Source organism: Cherax quadricarinatus, chromosome 22 (assembly GCF_038502225.1).
Source record: "Cherax quadricarinatus isolate ZL_2023a chromosome 22, ASM3850222v1, whole genome shotgun sequence".
Lineage (NCBI taxonomy): Eukaryota > Metazoa > Arthropoda > Malacostraca > Decapoda > Parastacidae > Cherax > Cherax quadricarinatus.
Genome location: NC_091313.1, coordinates 36367477 through 36381557, shown reverse-complemented (window position 1 = coordinate 36381557; position 14081 = coordinate 36367477). Strand labels below are relative to the sequence as shown.

General features: G+C 42.0%; 2 protein-coding genes across 2 annotated transcripts in view; both read left to right on the top strand.

Moving 5' to 3' along the window:
• The window catches only part of LOC138853105 (uncharacterized), a 100092-nt gene extending 95701 nt beyond the window's left edge, over positions 1-4391 (top strand). Inside the window, 1 exon segment of the mRNA XM_070087726.1 lies at positions 3775-4391. Within this exon segment, the coding sequence (XP_069943827.1) occupies positions 3775-4391 (617 nt within the window).
• A 6782-nt stretch (positions 4392-11173) lies between these two features.
• LOC128689814 (ionotropic receptor 21a-like) overlaps positions 11174-14081 on the top strand; it is a 116219-nt gene continuing 113311 nt past the window's right edge. The window contains exon 1 of the mRNA XM_070087666.1: positions 11174-11409. The gene's annotated coding sequence lies outside the window, so the exon portion shown is untranslated. The remainder of the gene's footprint in view (positions 11410-14081) is intronic.

Below are 14081 nucleotides of genomic sequence, written 5' to 3'. Positions count from 1 at the left end.
ATACTTCTAAGAAGTCGTATGATTCTAAATTCCCAGTCAAGAAATTCCAATCAACATGACTAAAGTTAGTCTCCTAGAATTACTACATTATCGTGCCTTGTGGCCTTAACAATTTCCTCCCATAGTAGTTCCCATGGTCCCTATCTAAGTTTGGGGGACGGTATATCACTCCTAAAATCAGTTTTTCATGCCCCTCTGAAAATTTTATCCAAACAGACTCTGTATGTGTTACTTCAGACTTAATACCCGTTTTTATGCAAAAGTTCAAGCGATCTCGGACATACAATGCCACCCCACCCCCCTTCCCAATACTTCTATCTTCTTGGAACAATTTAAAACCCTGAATATGACATTCCGCATGCATGTCCCGACTTTTTGAATTAAACCATTGAAAGACTCTCCTTTCTCTTTACCCTTCCTGCTCATTTCTACTTTTCTTCTAAACCTATTACTGTCCTTATCACTCAAGGTCCCTGGCTTTTCAATATCTACCTCGTTCTTATTATTACTAGTTCCCCTAGAACTCGTAATATTACTACACTGGGACTTCACTGTTTTCCTGCCAAAACCCATACCACTAACTATTCCTAGTTTAAAGTCCTAACTGCTCCCTCCACTGCAGTTGCCAGTGGTCCCACCCCAGACCTAGATAAGTGAACCCCATCCCTGGCATACATGTCATTTCTGCCATAGAAGAGATCCCAGTTGTCAACGAATGTTATCGCATTTTCCTTACAGTATTTGTCCAGCCAGCAATTGACACCAATTGCCCTGGACAACCATTCATTTCCAACTCCCCTCCTTGGCAAAATACCACATATGAGAGGGTTCCCACTCTTACTCCTAATTATTTCTATTGCTGACCTATACCTGCTAATCAGGTCTTCACTCCTACGTCTGCCAACATCGTTGCCTCCAGCACTGAGACAGATAATAGGATTGCTCCCATTACCTCTCATGATGTCATTCAGACGGCTAACAATATCCTCCATCCCAGCCCCAGGAAAGCAAACTCTCTGTCCTTCAAGCAGAACGCCCTATCCATATACCTAACTTGGCTATCCCCAACAACAATACTCGTACCTTCCTTGGTGTCGTTCGTCGTGACGTTCCCAGTAGTCGACTCACATTCGTCGGGTAGCACTGAGAATGTATTAGATGTTTCCACAACTGTTTCCACGGCAGTCTGTTTCTTCTTCATCGTTTCTACCTTTCTATTTGCCTGTTCTGTAAAAAAAAATTATTTTTCTAAACAACATTGAGAATGTGATTGGAAGGTATTTAATAATTGTCCATATACTTAATCATCAGTTCTTGCAGTTCTCTACGATAAATTACATTGATGGAAAGTTTGCTTAGGGTTATGACCAAATAATTTATATTTGAATGTATTATACTTCATAACTCGGATCATGAATATCCCGCAGGACGACAGGACACAAGTGTTACGGCTACACCAGCTGCAGGGAGCATTCTACGTGTTGCTCTTGGGCTACGTCCTCGCTTCCTTTGTTCTGCTGGCAGAAATTGTTAATCACTATCATTAGTAGCGCCACATCGTCAGTTCCCTACGTTCTGAAGAGTAAAAATAAGCTGACAGCTACTTACTCTCTCAGCAACATCTCTATCTTCATTACTCTATTTTCACTTTTCAAGCAGTCTGTATTATTTATTTAAAAATTAATGTTGAAAATAAACTGTTTTAATTATGATTGATTATTGAAATTTTTGTATTTGGAAAAGCCATTGTAAAGGACTCTAACCAGAATATGTACAGTTGAAGCTGGGCTATTCTCTATCCATTTCCAAAATGCACCTTGATAAACACACACACACACACATACACACACACACACACACACACACACACACACACACACACACACATACACACACACACACACACACACACACACACACACACACACACACACACACACGCACACGCACACGCACACACACACACACGCACACACACACGACCAGGAAGTATGTAAAGAGCTCAGCCCCCGGTTTAGGAAGGTAATCACAGTGGAGACAGAGAGGCTTCCAGGAAACCGAGGTGGTATGATGCACCATCAAGTTCTGGACATACAGCACACAACCGAAAAGTAGGTGAAGAAACTGCTAGGGGAACTAGATAACTCGAAGGCGGTGGGCCCAGATATTATTTCGTCTTTGGTCCTGAGAGAGTGGGTAGATTCACTGTTTATGCCACTAACAACAATCTGAGGTGTGGAAGACTACAAATGTAGTCCCGATTTTTAAGAAAGGAGACAAACTAGCTGCACTAAATTAAAGAACAGTGTCGCTAACATGTATTGTATGTAAAGTTATGGAGATGATTGTCAGGAAAAAAGTGGTGGAGCACCTAGAAAAAAATGGACTAATACATGACAACCAGCACGGCTTCAGGGAAGGGAAATCCTGCATCAAAAATCTGTTGGATTTTTATGTCAAGGTAACAGAAGTAAAACAGAAGAGGAAGAGACATGGGTAGACTGCATCTCGGATTGCAAGAAGGCTTTCGACAGAGTACCACACAAGAGACTGGTTAAAAAGCTAGAGGAGCAGGCAGTAATAGGAGGGAAAGTATCGAAATGGATCAGTGAATATCTTACAGGAAGGAAACAATTTGTGTCTCTATGAGACGATGTGTCAGAGTGGGTGCAAATGTGGAATGGGGTTCCACGAAGGTCAGTCCTAGGTCCAGTGCTCTGCCTTGAACATTTAAATGACATGACAGAAGGGACAGAGTCAGAGGTGTCCCTGTTCGCAGACGACATGAGGAGAATACAAGCGGACGAGGATCTTGGAGTGAGAATCATACCGAGCACATCTGAAGTGCACATCAACCAAAAAACTGCTGCAGGATACTGGCTTCTGAGAAAAACGTATCGACATCTTAAGGAGTCATTAACGACACTGTACACCGCGTACGTCAGTCCCATATTGGAGTATGTACCACCAGTATGAAACTCACACCTGGTGAAACACGTCAAGAAATTAGAGAAAGTGCAAAGATTTGCAACAAGACTATTCCTCTAGGTGAGGAGAGGTTAAGGAAACTCAACCTGGCAGCATTGGAGGACAGGAGAGATAGGGAGGACATGATAACAACATATGTAATACTTAGAGAAATTGACAAGGTGGATGAGGACAGAATGTTTCAGAAATGTGACACAGCAACAAGGGGTCACAGCTGGAAGTTGAAAACTCAGATGAATCACAGGGATGTTAGGAAGCACTTCTTTAGCCATAGAATTGTCAGGAAATGAAATAATCTGGAGAGTTATATAGTGTAGGCAGGATCCATACATAGCTATGTGAAGAGGTATGATAAAACTCAGAGCAGGGAGAGAGTGGACCTGGTAGTGACCAATTAAGAGGCAGGGCCATGAGCTATGACGTTGACCCCTGCAACCACAATTAGGCGAGTACACACAAACAGCATCCTTTCAAAACCTCTTAACCCACACCAACCAAATAACCAGAAACAAACCACATTACACACGCACAGTCCCCAATCTCCTGCAGTACTAGTACCACTACAGCACCGGCCTACCACCAATATCCAGCCCTCCCTCCCACACCCTCAGCCTGTGCCAACTCATCCAACCGTCCTTAATACAGTTCTTGAAAGGTAGCTGAAGGTATGGTGTACCAGCACAAATGGAATAACAAATAAGAGTTATGAGTGGTAGGAAAGAATCTCTGAAGGATCCCCGGATATTATAGCACTCACAGAGACAAAGCTCACTGTGGTGATAACAGATTCGACCTTCCTGTCTGGGTATCACATCGTGAGGAAAGATGGTGGTGACAGAAGAGAGGGAGGCGTTGCATTGCTTATCACCACCAATGGATCCAGATCTGAAGAGACTGGAAGACTAGTCAGAGGCGAAGCAGATGACTACTTATTAGGAACACTTCTAACCGAGGGTCCAAAAGTGATGATACCAGTGATGTACAACCTGCCACCGAACAGCAGGAAACAAAGACACAAATACGATGAAAGCTACAGAACGATGGTGAACACACTCACCGAAGTGGCAAGAAGGGCCGATATAAGCAAGGCAAAGTCATTCATCATGGAGAATTTCAACCTTGAGGGGATAGACTTTGAAAACCATGACCAGCATGGAGGGCTTGAGAGGTGGAGAGCCAAGATGCTGGAGACGGTGCTGGAAAGTTTCATATACAAACATGTTAGGGACACAAATAGAGAAAGAGAACACGATGAACCAGCAAGACTGGACCTCGTATTCACTTTGAACAGTTCAGACAAGGGAAATCACACACGAAACTCCACTGGGCATGAGCGATCATGTACTCCTGAATTTCGAACACATAGTAAAAATAAGAGTAAAGCAACACGAGATAGACGGTGAAACCAAACTCATAAAAAGGGGACTACACATGTTCGAGGTAAATCATGCATGAGGTGCAGTGGATAAGTCAGTTGGAGGGATGACATTAAACGAAATATGGAATACATGACGCGAAGTGCAAGGAGGCAGAGAAGTTCGTGTCAAGAGGCATCAGAAACAATAGGAAGACAAGGGTGAGTCCGTGGCTTATCCGGAGGTGTGAAGAGGCCAAAGCCAAGTGCGCTAGAGCATGGAAAAGTGTAGATTACATAGAACTCGGGAAAACAGCTGATCCGAAGATCCAGAAATGAATATGCATGGATAAGGAGAGAGGTTAAGCAGCAATACGATGATGACGGCATCAAAAACCAAATCTGACCCAAAGTTGTTATACAGCCATATTAGGAGTAAAGTAACAGCCAAGGACCAGATAATCAGGCTGGGGAAGGAAGGAGGGGAGCTCACAGGGAGCGACCAGGAAGTATGTGAGAAGCTCTGCTCAAGATTCAAGAAGGTATTCACAGTGGAGACAGAGAGGCTTCCAGCAAACCGAGGGAGAAGAATGCACTAGCAAGTGGTGGTGCACCCTATCAATGAGCAGGTGAAAAAACTGCTAGGTGAGCTAGATACTTCGAAGGCGGTGGGCCCAGACAGCATCTTTCTTTGAATCCTGACAGAGGGAGCAGAAGCACTATGTGTACCACTAACAACAACTTTCAATAAATTAGTTGAAATAGGGCAACTGCCTGAGGTGTATAAAACAGCAAACATAATAGCAGTTTTTAAGAAAGAAGACAGACAGGCAACACTCAGCTGCAGACCTCTGTTGCTGACATGCATAGTATGCAAAGTTATTGAGAAGATTATCAGGAAAAGGAGGGGGGGTGAGTACCTGAAAAGGGACGGGCTCGTGCTTGACAACTAGCGCGGCTTCAGGGAAGGGAAATCCGGCATCACAAATCTACTGGAGTTCTACGATAAGGTAACAGACTTAAGACAGGAGAGAGAGGTATGGGTAGAATGCATCTTCTTGAAATGTAAGAAGGCTTTCGACACAGTACCACACAGAGTACCAAAAAGAGGAGCAGGCAGGAAAAGGAGGGAAAGTACTACAATTGATCAGGGAATACCTGATTGGAAGGAAACAAGGAGTGTTGGTAGGTGGCGAGGTTCAGAGTGGGTGCATGTGTCGAGCAGTGCTCCACGAGGGTCGGTCCAAGATCCGGTGCTGTTTCTAGTATATGTAAATGACATGCCAGAAGGGATAGAGTCAGAGGTGTCCCTGTTCGTTGACGATGTGAAGCTAATGAGGAGAATACAAGTGAACGAAGAGCAGGTAAGCCTACAAGGAGATCTGGATAGGCTGCAAGCCTGCTCTGACAAATGCCTCCTTGAGTTTTATCCTAACAAGTGCAAAGGCATGGAGTTTGGAGAAGAACAAAGAAGACATTAGACGGAGGAGTACACCCTAGGAGATCAAAATCTGAAAAACTCAATCCGAGTAAAGGATCTTGGGGTGAGCATCATATCAAGCACATGTCTTAAAGCACAAATCAACATCAATCGAATGACTACTGTAGAATATGGGTGCCTGGCAAAACCCAAGAATATCATTACATCTAAATATGGAGTCATTCATGTCACTCTGTACACAGTGTACGTCAGGTTCATATTGGAGTATAAAACACCTGTCTGGGATCCACCCCTGGTCTAGCACGCCAAGAAATTAGAGAAAGTTCATGAAAGTGCAACAAGACTAGTCCCGGAACTAAGGGAGTTTGCCCTACGAAGAAAGATTAAGGGAAGTCAGCCTGACGACACTGGAGGGCAGGAGGTATAAGGCTGACATAATGAAGACATATAAAATACTGAGAGGAACTAACAAGGTGGACAGGGACAAGATGTTTCAGAGCTGGGACACAACAACAAGGGTTTACAGCTGGAAGTTGAAAACTCAGATGAATCACAGGGATGTCATGAAGTAGTTTTTTTAGTTCGAGTTGTCATGAAGTGGAATAATCTGGAGTGTGATGTAGTGGAGGCAGGATCCATTCATAGCTTTATGAAGAGGTTCGATAAAGCTCATGGAGCAGCAAGAGTGTGGACCTAGTTGCGACCAGCGAAGAGGTGGGTCCAGGAGCTATGAGTCGACCCCTGCAACCACAAATAGGAGAGTACACAGTGGGCGGTCCAAGCCATCCCCAAGGCATCCATAACCACACCTGACCCAAGACCATCCCAGAGCACCCTCCTCCCCTGTTCCATATCCTTGGATCAAGACCACAACTTCACTCCCACTTCATGCCCCTGTTTCATTCTGAAGACCATCCTCAGCAGTGGTGGTGGTAGTATGTTGGTGGTGGCGACAGTAGTGGTAGGTGTGCTGGGGGTGGTGGTAGTGGCGGCAGTGTTGTTGGTGTGGTGTCGGTGGTGGAAGTGTTGGTAGTACTGTTGGTGGTGGCGGTGGTGCAGGTGCTGGTGGTAGTGGTTGTGAAAGTGGTGGTGGTTGTAGTGATTGGCGTGGGCGGTTGTGGTGATTATATTAGTAGTAATAACGGTAGGTAGTAGGTTGGTAGACAGCAACCACCCAGGGAAGTACTACCGTCCTGCCAGATGACTGTGAAACAAAAACCTGTAACTGTTTTGCATGATGGTAGGATTGCTGGTTTCTTTTTCTGTCTCATAAACACGCTAAGATAACAGGGATATCTTGCTACTCCTACTTACACTTTGGTCACACTTCACAGACACGCACATGCATATATATATATACATACATCTAGGTTTTTCTCCTTTTTCTAAATAGCTCTTGTTCTTTTTTATTTCTTCTATTGTCCATGGGGAAGTGGAAAAGAATCTTTCCTCCGTAAGCCATGCGTGTCGTATGAGGCGACTAAAATGCCGGGAGCAATGGGCTAGTAACCCCTTCTCCTGTATACAATTACTAAAAAAGAGAAGAAGAAAAACTTTATAAAACTGGGTTGCTTAAATGTGCGTGGATGTAGTGCGGATGACAAGAAACAGATGATTGCTGATGTTATGAATGAAAAGAAGTTGGATGTCCTGGCCCTAAGCGAAACAAAGCTGAAGGGGGTAGGAGAGTTTCAGTGGGGGGAAATAAATGGGATTAAATCTGGAGTATCTGAGAGAGTTAGAGCAAAGGAAGGGGTAGCAGTAATGTTAAATGATCAGTTATGGAAGGAGAAAAGAGAATATGAATGTGTAAATTCAAGAATTATGTGGATTAAAGTAAAGGTTGGATGCGAGAAGTGGGTCATAATAAGCGTGTATGCACCTGGAGAAGAGAGGAATGCAGAGGAGAGAGAGAGATTTTGGGAGATGTTAAGTGAATGTATAGGAGCCTTTGAACCAAGTGAGAGAGTAATTGTGGTAGGGGACTTGAATGCTAAAGTAGGAGAAACTTTTAGAGAGGGTGTGGTAGGTAAGTTTGGGGTGCCAGGTGTAAATGATAATGGGAGCCCTTTGATTGAACTTTGTATAGAAAGGGGTTTAGTTATAGGTAATACATATTTTAAGAAAAAGAGGATAAATAAGTATACACGATATGATGTAGGGCGAAATGACAGTAGTTTGTTGGATTATGTATTGGTAGATAAAAGACTGTTGAGTAGACTTCAGGATGTACATGTTTATAGAGGGGCCACAGATATATCAGATCACTTTCTAGTTGTAGCTACACTGAGAGTAAAAGGTAGATGGGATACAAGGAGAATAGAAGCATCAGGGAAGAGAGAGGTGAAGGTTTATAAACTAAAAGAGGAGGCAGTTAGGGTAAGATATAAACAGCTATTGGAGGATAGATGGGCTAATGAGAGCATAGGCAATGGGGTCGAAGAGGTATGGGGTAGGTTTAAAAATGTAGTGTTAGAGTGTTCAGCAGAAGTTTGTGGTTACAGGAAAGTGGGTGCAGGAGGGAAGAGGAGCGATTGGTGGAATGATGATGTAAAGAGAGTAGTAAGGGAAAAAAAGTTAGCATATGAGAAGTTTTTACAAAGTAGAAGTGATGCAAGGAGGGAAGAGTATATGGAGAAAAAGAGAGAAGTTAAGAGAGTGGTGAAGCAATGTAAAAAGAGAGCAAATGAGAGAGTGGGTGAGATGTTATCAACAAATTTTGTTGAAAATAAGAAAAAGTTTTGGAGTGAGATTAACAAGTTAAGAAAGCCTAGAGAACAAATGGATTTGTCAGTTAAAAATAGGAGAGGAGAGTTATTAAATGGAGAGGTAGAGGTATTGGGAAGATGGAAGGAATATTTTGAGGAATTGTTAAATGTTGATGAAGATAGGGAAGCTGTGATTTCGTGTATAGGGCAAGGAGGAATAACATCTTGTAGGAGTGAGGAAGAGCCAGTTGTGAGTGTGGGGGAAGTTCGTGAGGCAGTAGGTAAAATGAAAGGGGGTAAGGCAGCCGGGATTGATGGGATAAAGATAGAAATGTTAAAAGCAGGTGGGGATATAGTTTTGGAGTGGTTGGTGCAATTATTTAATAAATGTATGGAAGAGGGTAAGGTACCTAGGGATTGGCAGAGAGCATGCATAGTTCCTTTGTATAAAGGCAAAGGGGATAAAAGAGAGTGCAAAAATTATAGGGGGATAAGTCTGTTGAGTGTACCTGGTAAAGTGTATGGTAGAGTTATAATTGAAAGAATTAAGAGTAAGACGGAGAATAGGATAGCAGATGAACAAGGAGGCTTTAGGAAAGGTAGGGGGTGTGTGGACCAGGTGTTTACAGTGAAACATATAAGTGAACAGTATTTAGATAAGGCTAAAGAGGTCTTTGTGGCATTTATGGATTTGGAAAAGGCGTATGACAGGGTGGATAGGGGGGCAATGTGGCAGATGTTGCAAGTGTATGGTGTAGGAGGTAGGTTACTGAAAGCAGTGAAGAGTTTTTACGAGGATAGTGAGGCTCAAGTAGAGTATGTAGGAAAGAGGGAAATTTTTTCCCAGTAAAAGTAGGCCTTAGACAAGGATGTGTGATGTCACCGTGGTTGTTTAATATATTTATAGATGGGGTTGTAAGAGAAGTAAATGCGAGGGTCTTGGCAAGAGGCGTGGAGTTAAAAGATAAAGAATCACACACAAAGTGGGAGTTGTCACAGCTGCTCTTTGCCGATGACACTGTGCTCTTGGGAGATTCTGAAGAGAAGTTGCAGAGATTGGTGGATGAATTTGGTAGGGTGTGCAAAAGAAGAAAATTAAAGGTGAATACAGGAAAGAGTAAGGTTATGAGGATAACAAAAAGATTAGGTGATGAAAGATTGAATATCAGATTGGAGGGAGAGAGTATGGAGGAGGTGAACGTATTCAGATATTTGGGAGTGGACGTGTCAGCGGATGGGTCTATGAAAGATGAGGTGAATCATAGAATTGATGAGGGAAAAAGAGTGAGTGGTGCACTTAGGAGTCTGTGGAGACAAAGAACTTTGTCCTTGGAGGCAAAGAGGGGAATGTATGAGAGTATAGTTTTACCAACGCTCTTATATGGGTGTGAAGCGTGGGTGATGAATGTTGCAGCGAGGAGAAGGCTGGAGGCAGTGGAGATGTCATGTCTGAGGGCAATGTGTGGTGTGAATATAATGCAGAGAATTCGTAGTTTGGAAGTTAGGAGGAGGTGCGGGATTACCAAAACTGTTGTCCAGAGGGCTGAGGAAGGGTTGTTGAGGTGGTTCGGACATGTAGAGAGAATGGAGCGAAACAGAATGACTTCAAGAGTGTATCAGTCTGTAGTGGAAGGAAGGCGGGGTAGGGGTCGGCCTAGGAAGGGTTGGAGGGAGGGGGTAAAGGAGGTTTTGTGTGCGAGGGGCTTGGACTTCCAGCAGGCATGCGTGAGCGTGTTTGATAGGAGTGAATGGAGACAAATGGTTTTTAATACTTGACGTGCTGTTGGAGTGTGAGCAAAGTAACATTTATGAAGGGATTCAGGGAAACCGGCAGGCCGGACTTGAGTCCTGGAGATGGGAAGTACAGTGCCTGCACTCTGAAGGAGGGGTGTTAATGTTGCAGTTTAAAAACTGTAGTGTAAAGCACCCTTCTGGCAAGACAGTGATGGAGTGAATGATGGTGAAAGTTTTTCTTTTTCGGGCCACCCTGCCTTGGTGGGAATCGGCCGGTGTGATAATAAAAAAAAAAAATAACGGTATTGGTGGTGGAGGTGGTAGTGGTGGTGGTGAAGGTAGTAGTGTTGGTGGTGGTGAAGATGGTAGTGTTGATGGTAGTGTTGGTGGAGGTGCCTCTAGTGGTGGTGGAAGTTGCTGGTGGAGGTGGCAGTAGTAATGGTGTTGATGGTGGTGATGATGGTAGTAGTGGTGGTGGTGATGGTGGTAGTGGTGGTGGTGGTGATGGTGGTAGTCGTGGTGGAGGTAGTGGTGACTGTGGTGGTAGTAGTAGTGGTGGAGGTGTTTGTAGCTGTGGTGATACTGGTGGTGGAGGTCGTAGTAGTAGTGGTGGCAGTTGTAGTAGTGGTGATAGTTGTAGTAGTGGTGGTGTGGAGGTAGTACTGGTGGTGGAAGTCGTAGTTGTGGTAGTGGTGGTGGTCGTAGTGGTGTTGGTGGTGGTTGTAGTAGTGGTAGTGTAGGTAGTAGTATTGGTGGAGATAGTGGTAGTAATGGTGGTGGATGTGGTAGTAATATTGGTGGTGGATGTGGTAGTAATGGTGGTGGTGGCGGGAGTAGTGGTGGTGGGAGTGGTGGAGGTGGTAGTAATGGTGGTGGAGGTGATGGTGGTGGCAGGGAGGGGAGATGCGATGCGTCTCAAGTATATATAAGCCAGAGCAACACGGGTGGGGAACACTTGCTTGGAGCTGCCACCATTGCAAGTGAACCACTGTGTGAGCCACCACGGCAAGTGAACCACTGTGTGAACCACCACGGCAAGTGAACCACTCTGTGAACCACCACGGCAAGTGAACCACTGTGTGAACCACCACGGCAAGTGAACCACTCTGTGAACCACCACGGCAAGTGAACCACTGTGTGAACCACCACGGCAAGTGAACCACTCTGTGAACCACCTGCTCAAGGTATCGTCACTATCATATTAGTATTCATAAACTCAAACTCCCAATTTTTTCACTCTTGTTTTTCAAGAGTTAAAATATTGGAACAATTCTCAAATTTTCTGATTTGCGACATAGATGATTCAAGATTTTTGTCTGCACTAATTTATTGACTAGTACTTTAGATTTTATTAAACTTTATTCACATCTCTTTAAATTTAAATAAAAACTCACATATTAGAAAATGAAGTTTTTAATATCCATTACAAATTGTTTGTATATGATTCATATCAATTTAAATGATTGTATTCATATTTGTATTGAAGTTGTATATAATACACTCCCTTGTGTGACAATCTAGCAGTGAATCACTGCTTCTGATTTTAAGTCATCATTGGAGGAAATATGTCCGGGAGACAGTACACGATGAGATGGTCACTTAGAATTTTGCAGTTTCATTGATTCTGTGTTCAGAGGTTCTTGATCATATTCTTGCTATTTGAATATAATCTGTTTGAATTACACGAGAACCTTGTGGCTTAGCGCTTCTATTTGATTATAATAATAATAATAATAATAATAATAATAATAATAATAATAATAATAATAATAATTACACGAGAAGTGTATTCGACTCAAAAAGATCAGCTATCATTGTTTTCTTAGTGATCAATATTTTCTTGGGTGTTAGACCATGACACTTGCTGCCGTCTTCTCCCACCCAGGATCAAGTATACGGGTCTTAGGCCTCTTCTGTCGCGCATTTCTAAGTCGAAAATATTTTGGTGCAAAATGCAACGTAAACGGAACACCAAAACCATTTCTTTGCTAAAGTAATATATAAATACGTTAACTTACACACAAATACATATTTAATGTTGATTAATACTGTATAGCACAGTATTCATAAAAGAAACCATACCACGGGCGGGATTTGAACCCGCCGTCGCGTTAGATTAATTCAAGATTTTCCAATTTGAAAAGAATGGCCTGCACATTATTTATTTGGATTAAAGCCTCTTGACTACACTACGATAATTTATACTGCAAGTCATCTGTACACAGAGCCAAGAATACTCTAATTTCTATAATGGAAATTAAAATGAATTCATAGCATAAATTCACCTCTCAGAGTATTTACCTTTAAAAATGTAACTGCAGACATCCAGTTATGGATACCATATTCCATAAATCTGGGATAAAAGTAATGTGTCAGTGTATACACACGAAAAGATACAAACCTCTATGTGTATGTGTAAGTTTGATACTATGTTAAGTAGTTTGTTTTAAAGACAATCGTCTATACTAGTCATTAAGGCTGCTTGTATAACCTGTTCACCACCTGTCAGGAATATTTTAATTCCTTAAATAGCGATTAAATTAAACTCTTATTGTATATACAATGTATATAGAAAGTACTATTGTATATACAATGAAAGACATACAGCTCTTGGTAAATATATTCTTGTGACCTAGGATTGTAATGGTTAATTAATTGAGTTGAGAACAATAGCAGTCGACTACATGACTGATATGACTCATTAAACCTATAATTAATCAGTTCACGACTAGTCAAAAATACATTAATGCCAGAAATAGACTGAACTTAGTACTCAGTGTATATACTCTTCATGAATAACATATCACGATGCATTAGAATAAATAATTTATTGTATTAAGTCTGCCAACTGCATAAGTCATTAAGGTTACGACACAAGTCAAGAATAATTTAATTCCCAAAATTAGTATTAAAGTGAACTATTAGTCATTAACAGTTACACACCTCTCGGAGAATATATTCTTAGGCCTTAGATTAATTATAAATAAACAGGTTATTATTAAATTAATCATGTATATGAAGGCGTAAGAATTTTTTTTTCTGTTGAAGGCTTATTTTATAATAACTTTCAGTTAAATGGAAAGCCAGAAATATTTTAATAAATAAAATATTATATATACTAAAATGAAGTGCAACATACAGGGTTATAAACTATTCCACACTGATAGGGTCAACAGGAAGGGTGGTGGAGCGGCGATGTACGTCAGAGAAAATTTAAATTGTTGTCTTAGACATGATATAAGATTAGAAACATCGAACACAGAATCTGTTTGGCTACAGTTTCTCGAGGGACGCGACAAATTAATTTTGGGTGTGATTTACAGGCCCCCAAATCTTGATAGGGAGTGCAGTAAGCTGTTATGGGACGAAATTCATAAGGCATCTAGATATGAAAATGTTGTGATAATGGGAGATTTTAACTTTATACAAATTTATTGGAACAATATGACAGGAAATCTTGAGTCTAGTGACTTTCTTGATTAGGTTCAAGATTGCTTTTTAGAACAGGTTGTGACAGAACCAACTAGAGGAAACAATCTGCTTGACTTGGCTCTTGCCAACAAAGAGTCACTAATTAATAATCTTGAGGTTAATGATGAGCTTGGGAAAAGTGATCACAAATCACTTAGTTTCAATATATCATGGAATTACCCAGATAATTGCAGTCAAATCTCTGTCCCAGATTTTCGCTTGGCCGACTTCATGGGACTGAAAAATTACCTGGGTGGGCTAAATTGGGATGTCCTGACTATGGGTCAGGTAGGTGATCTTGGTTGCCAATATGACGTTTTTCAGAGCATAGTTCTAGCTGCCCAGACAACTTTTGTTCCGAGTAGGGAAATTAGATCTAACAAAA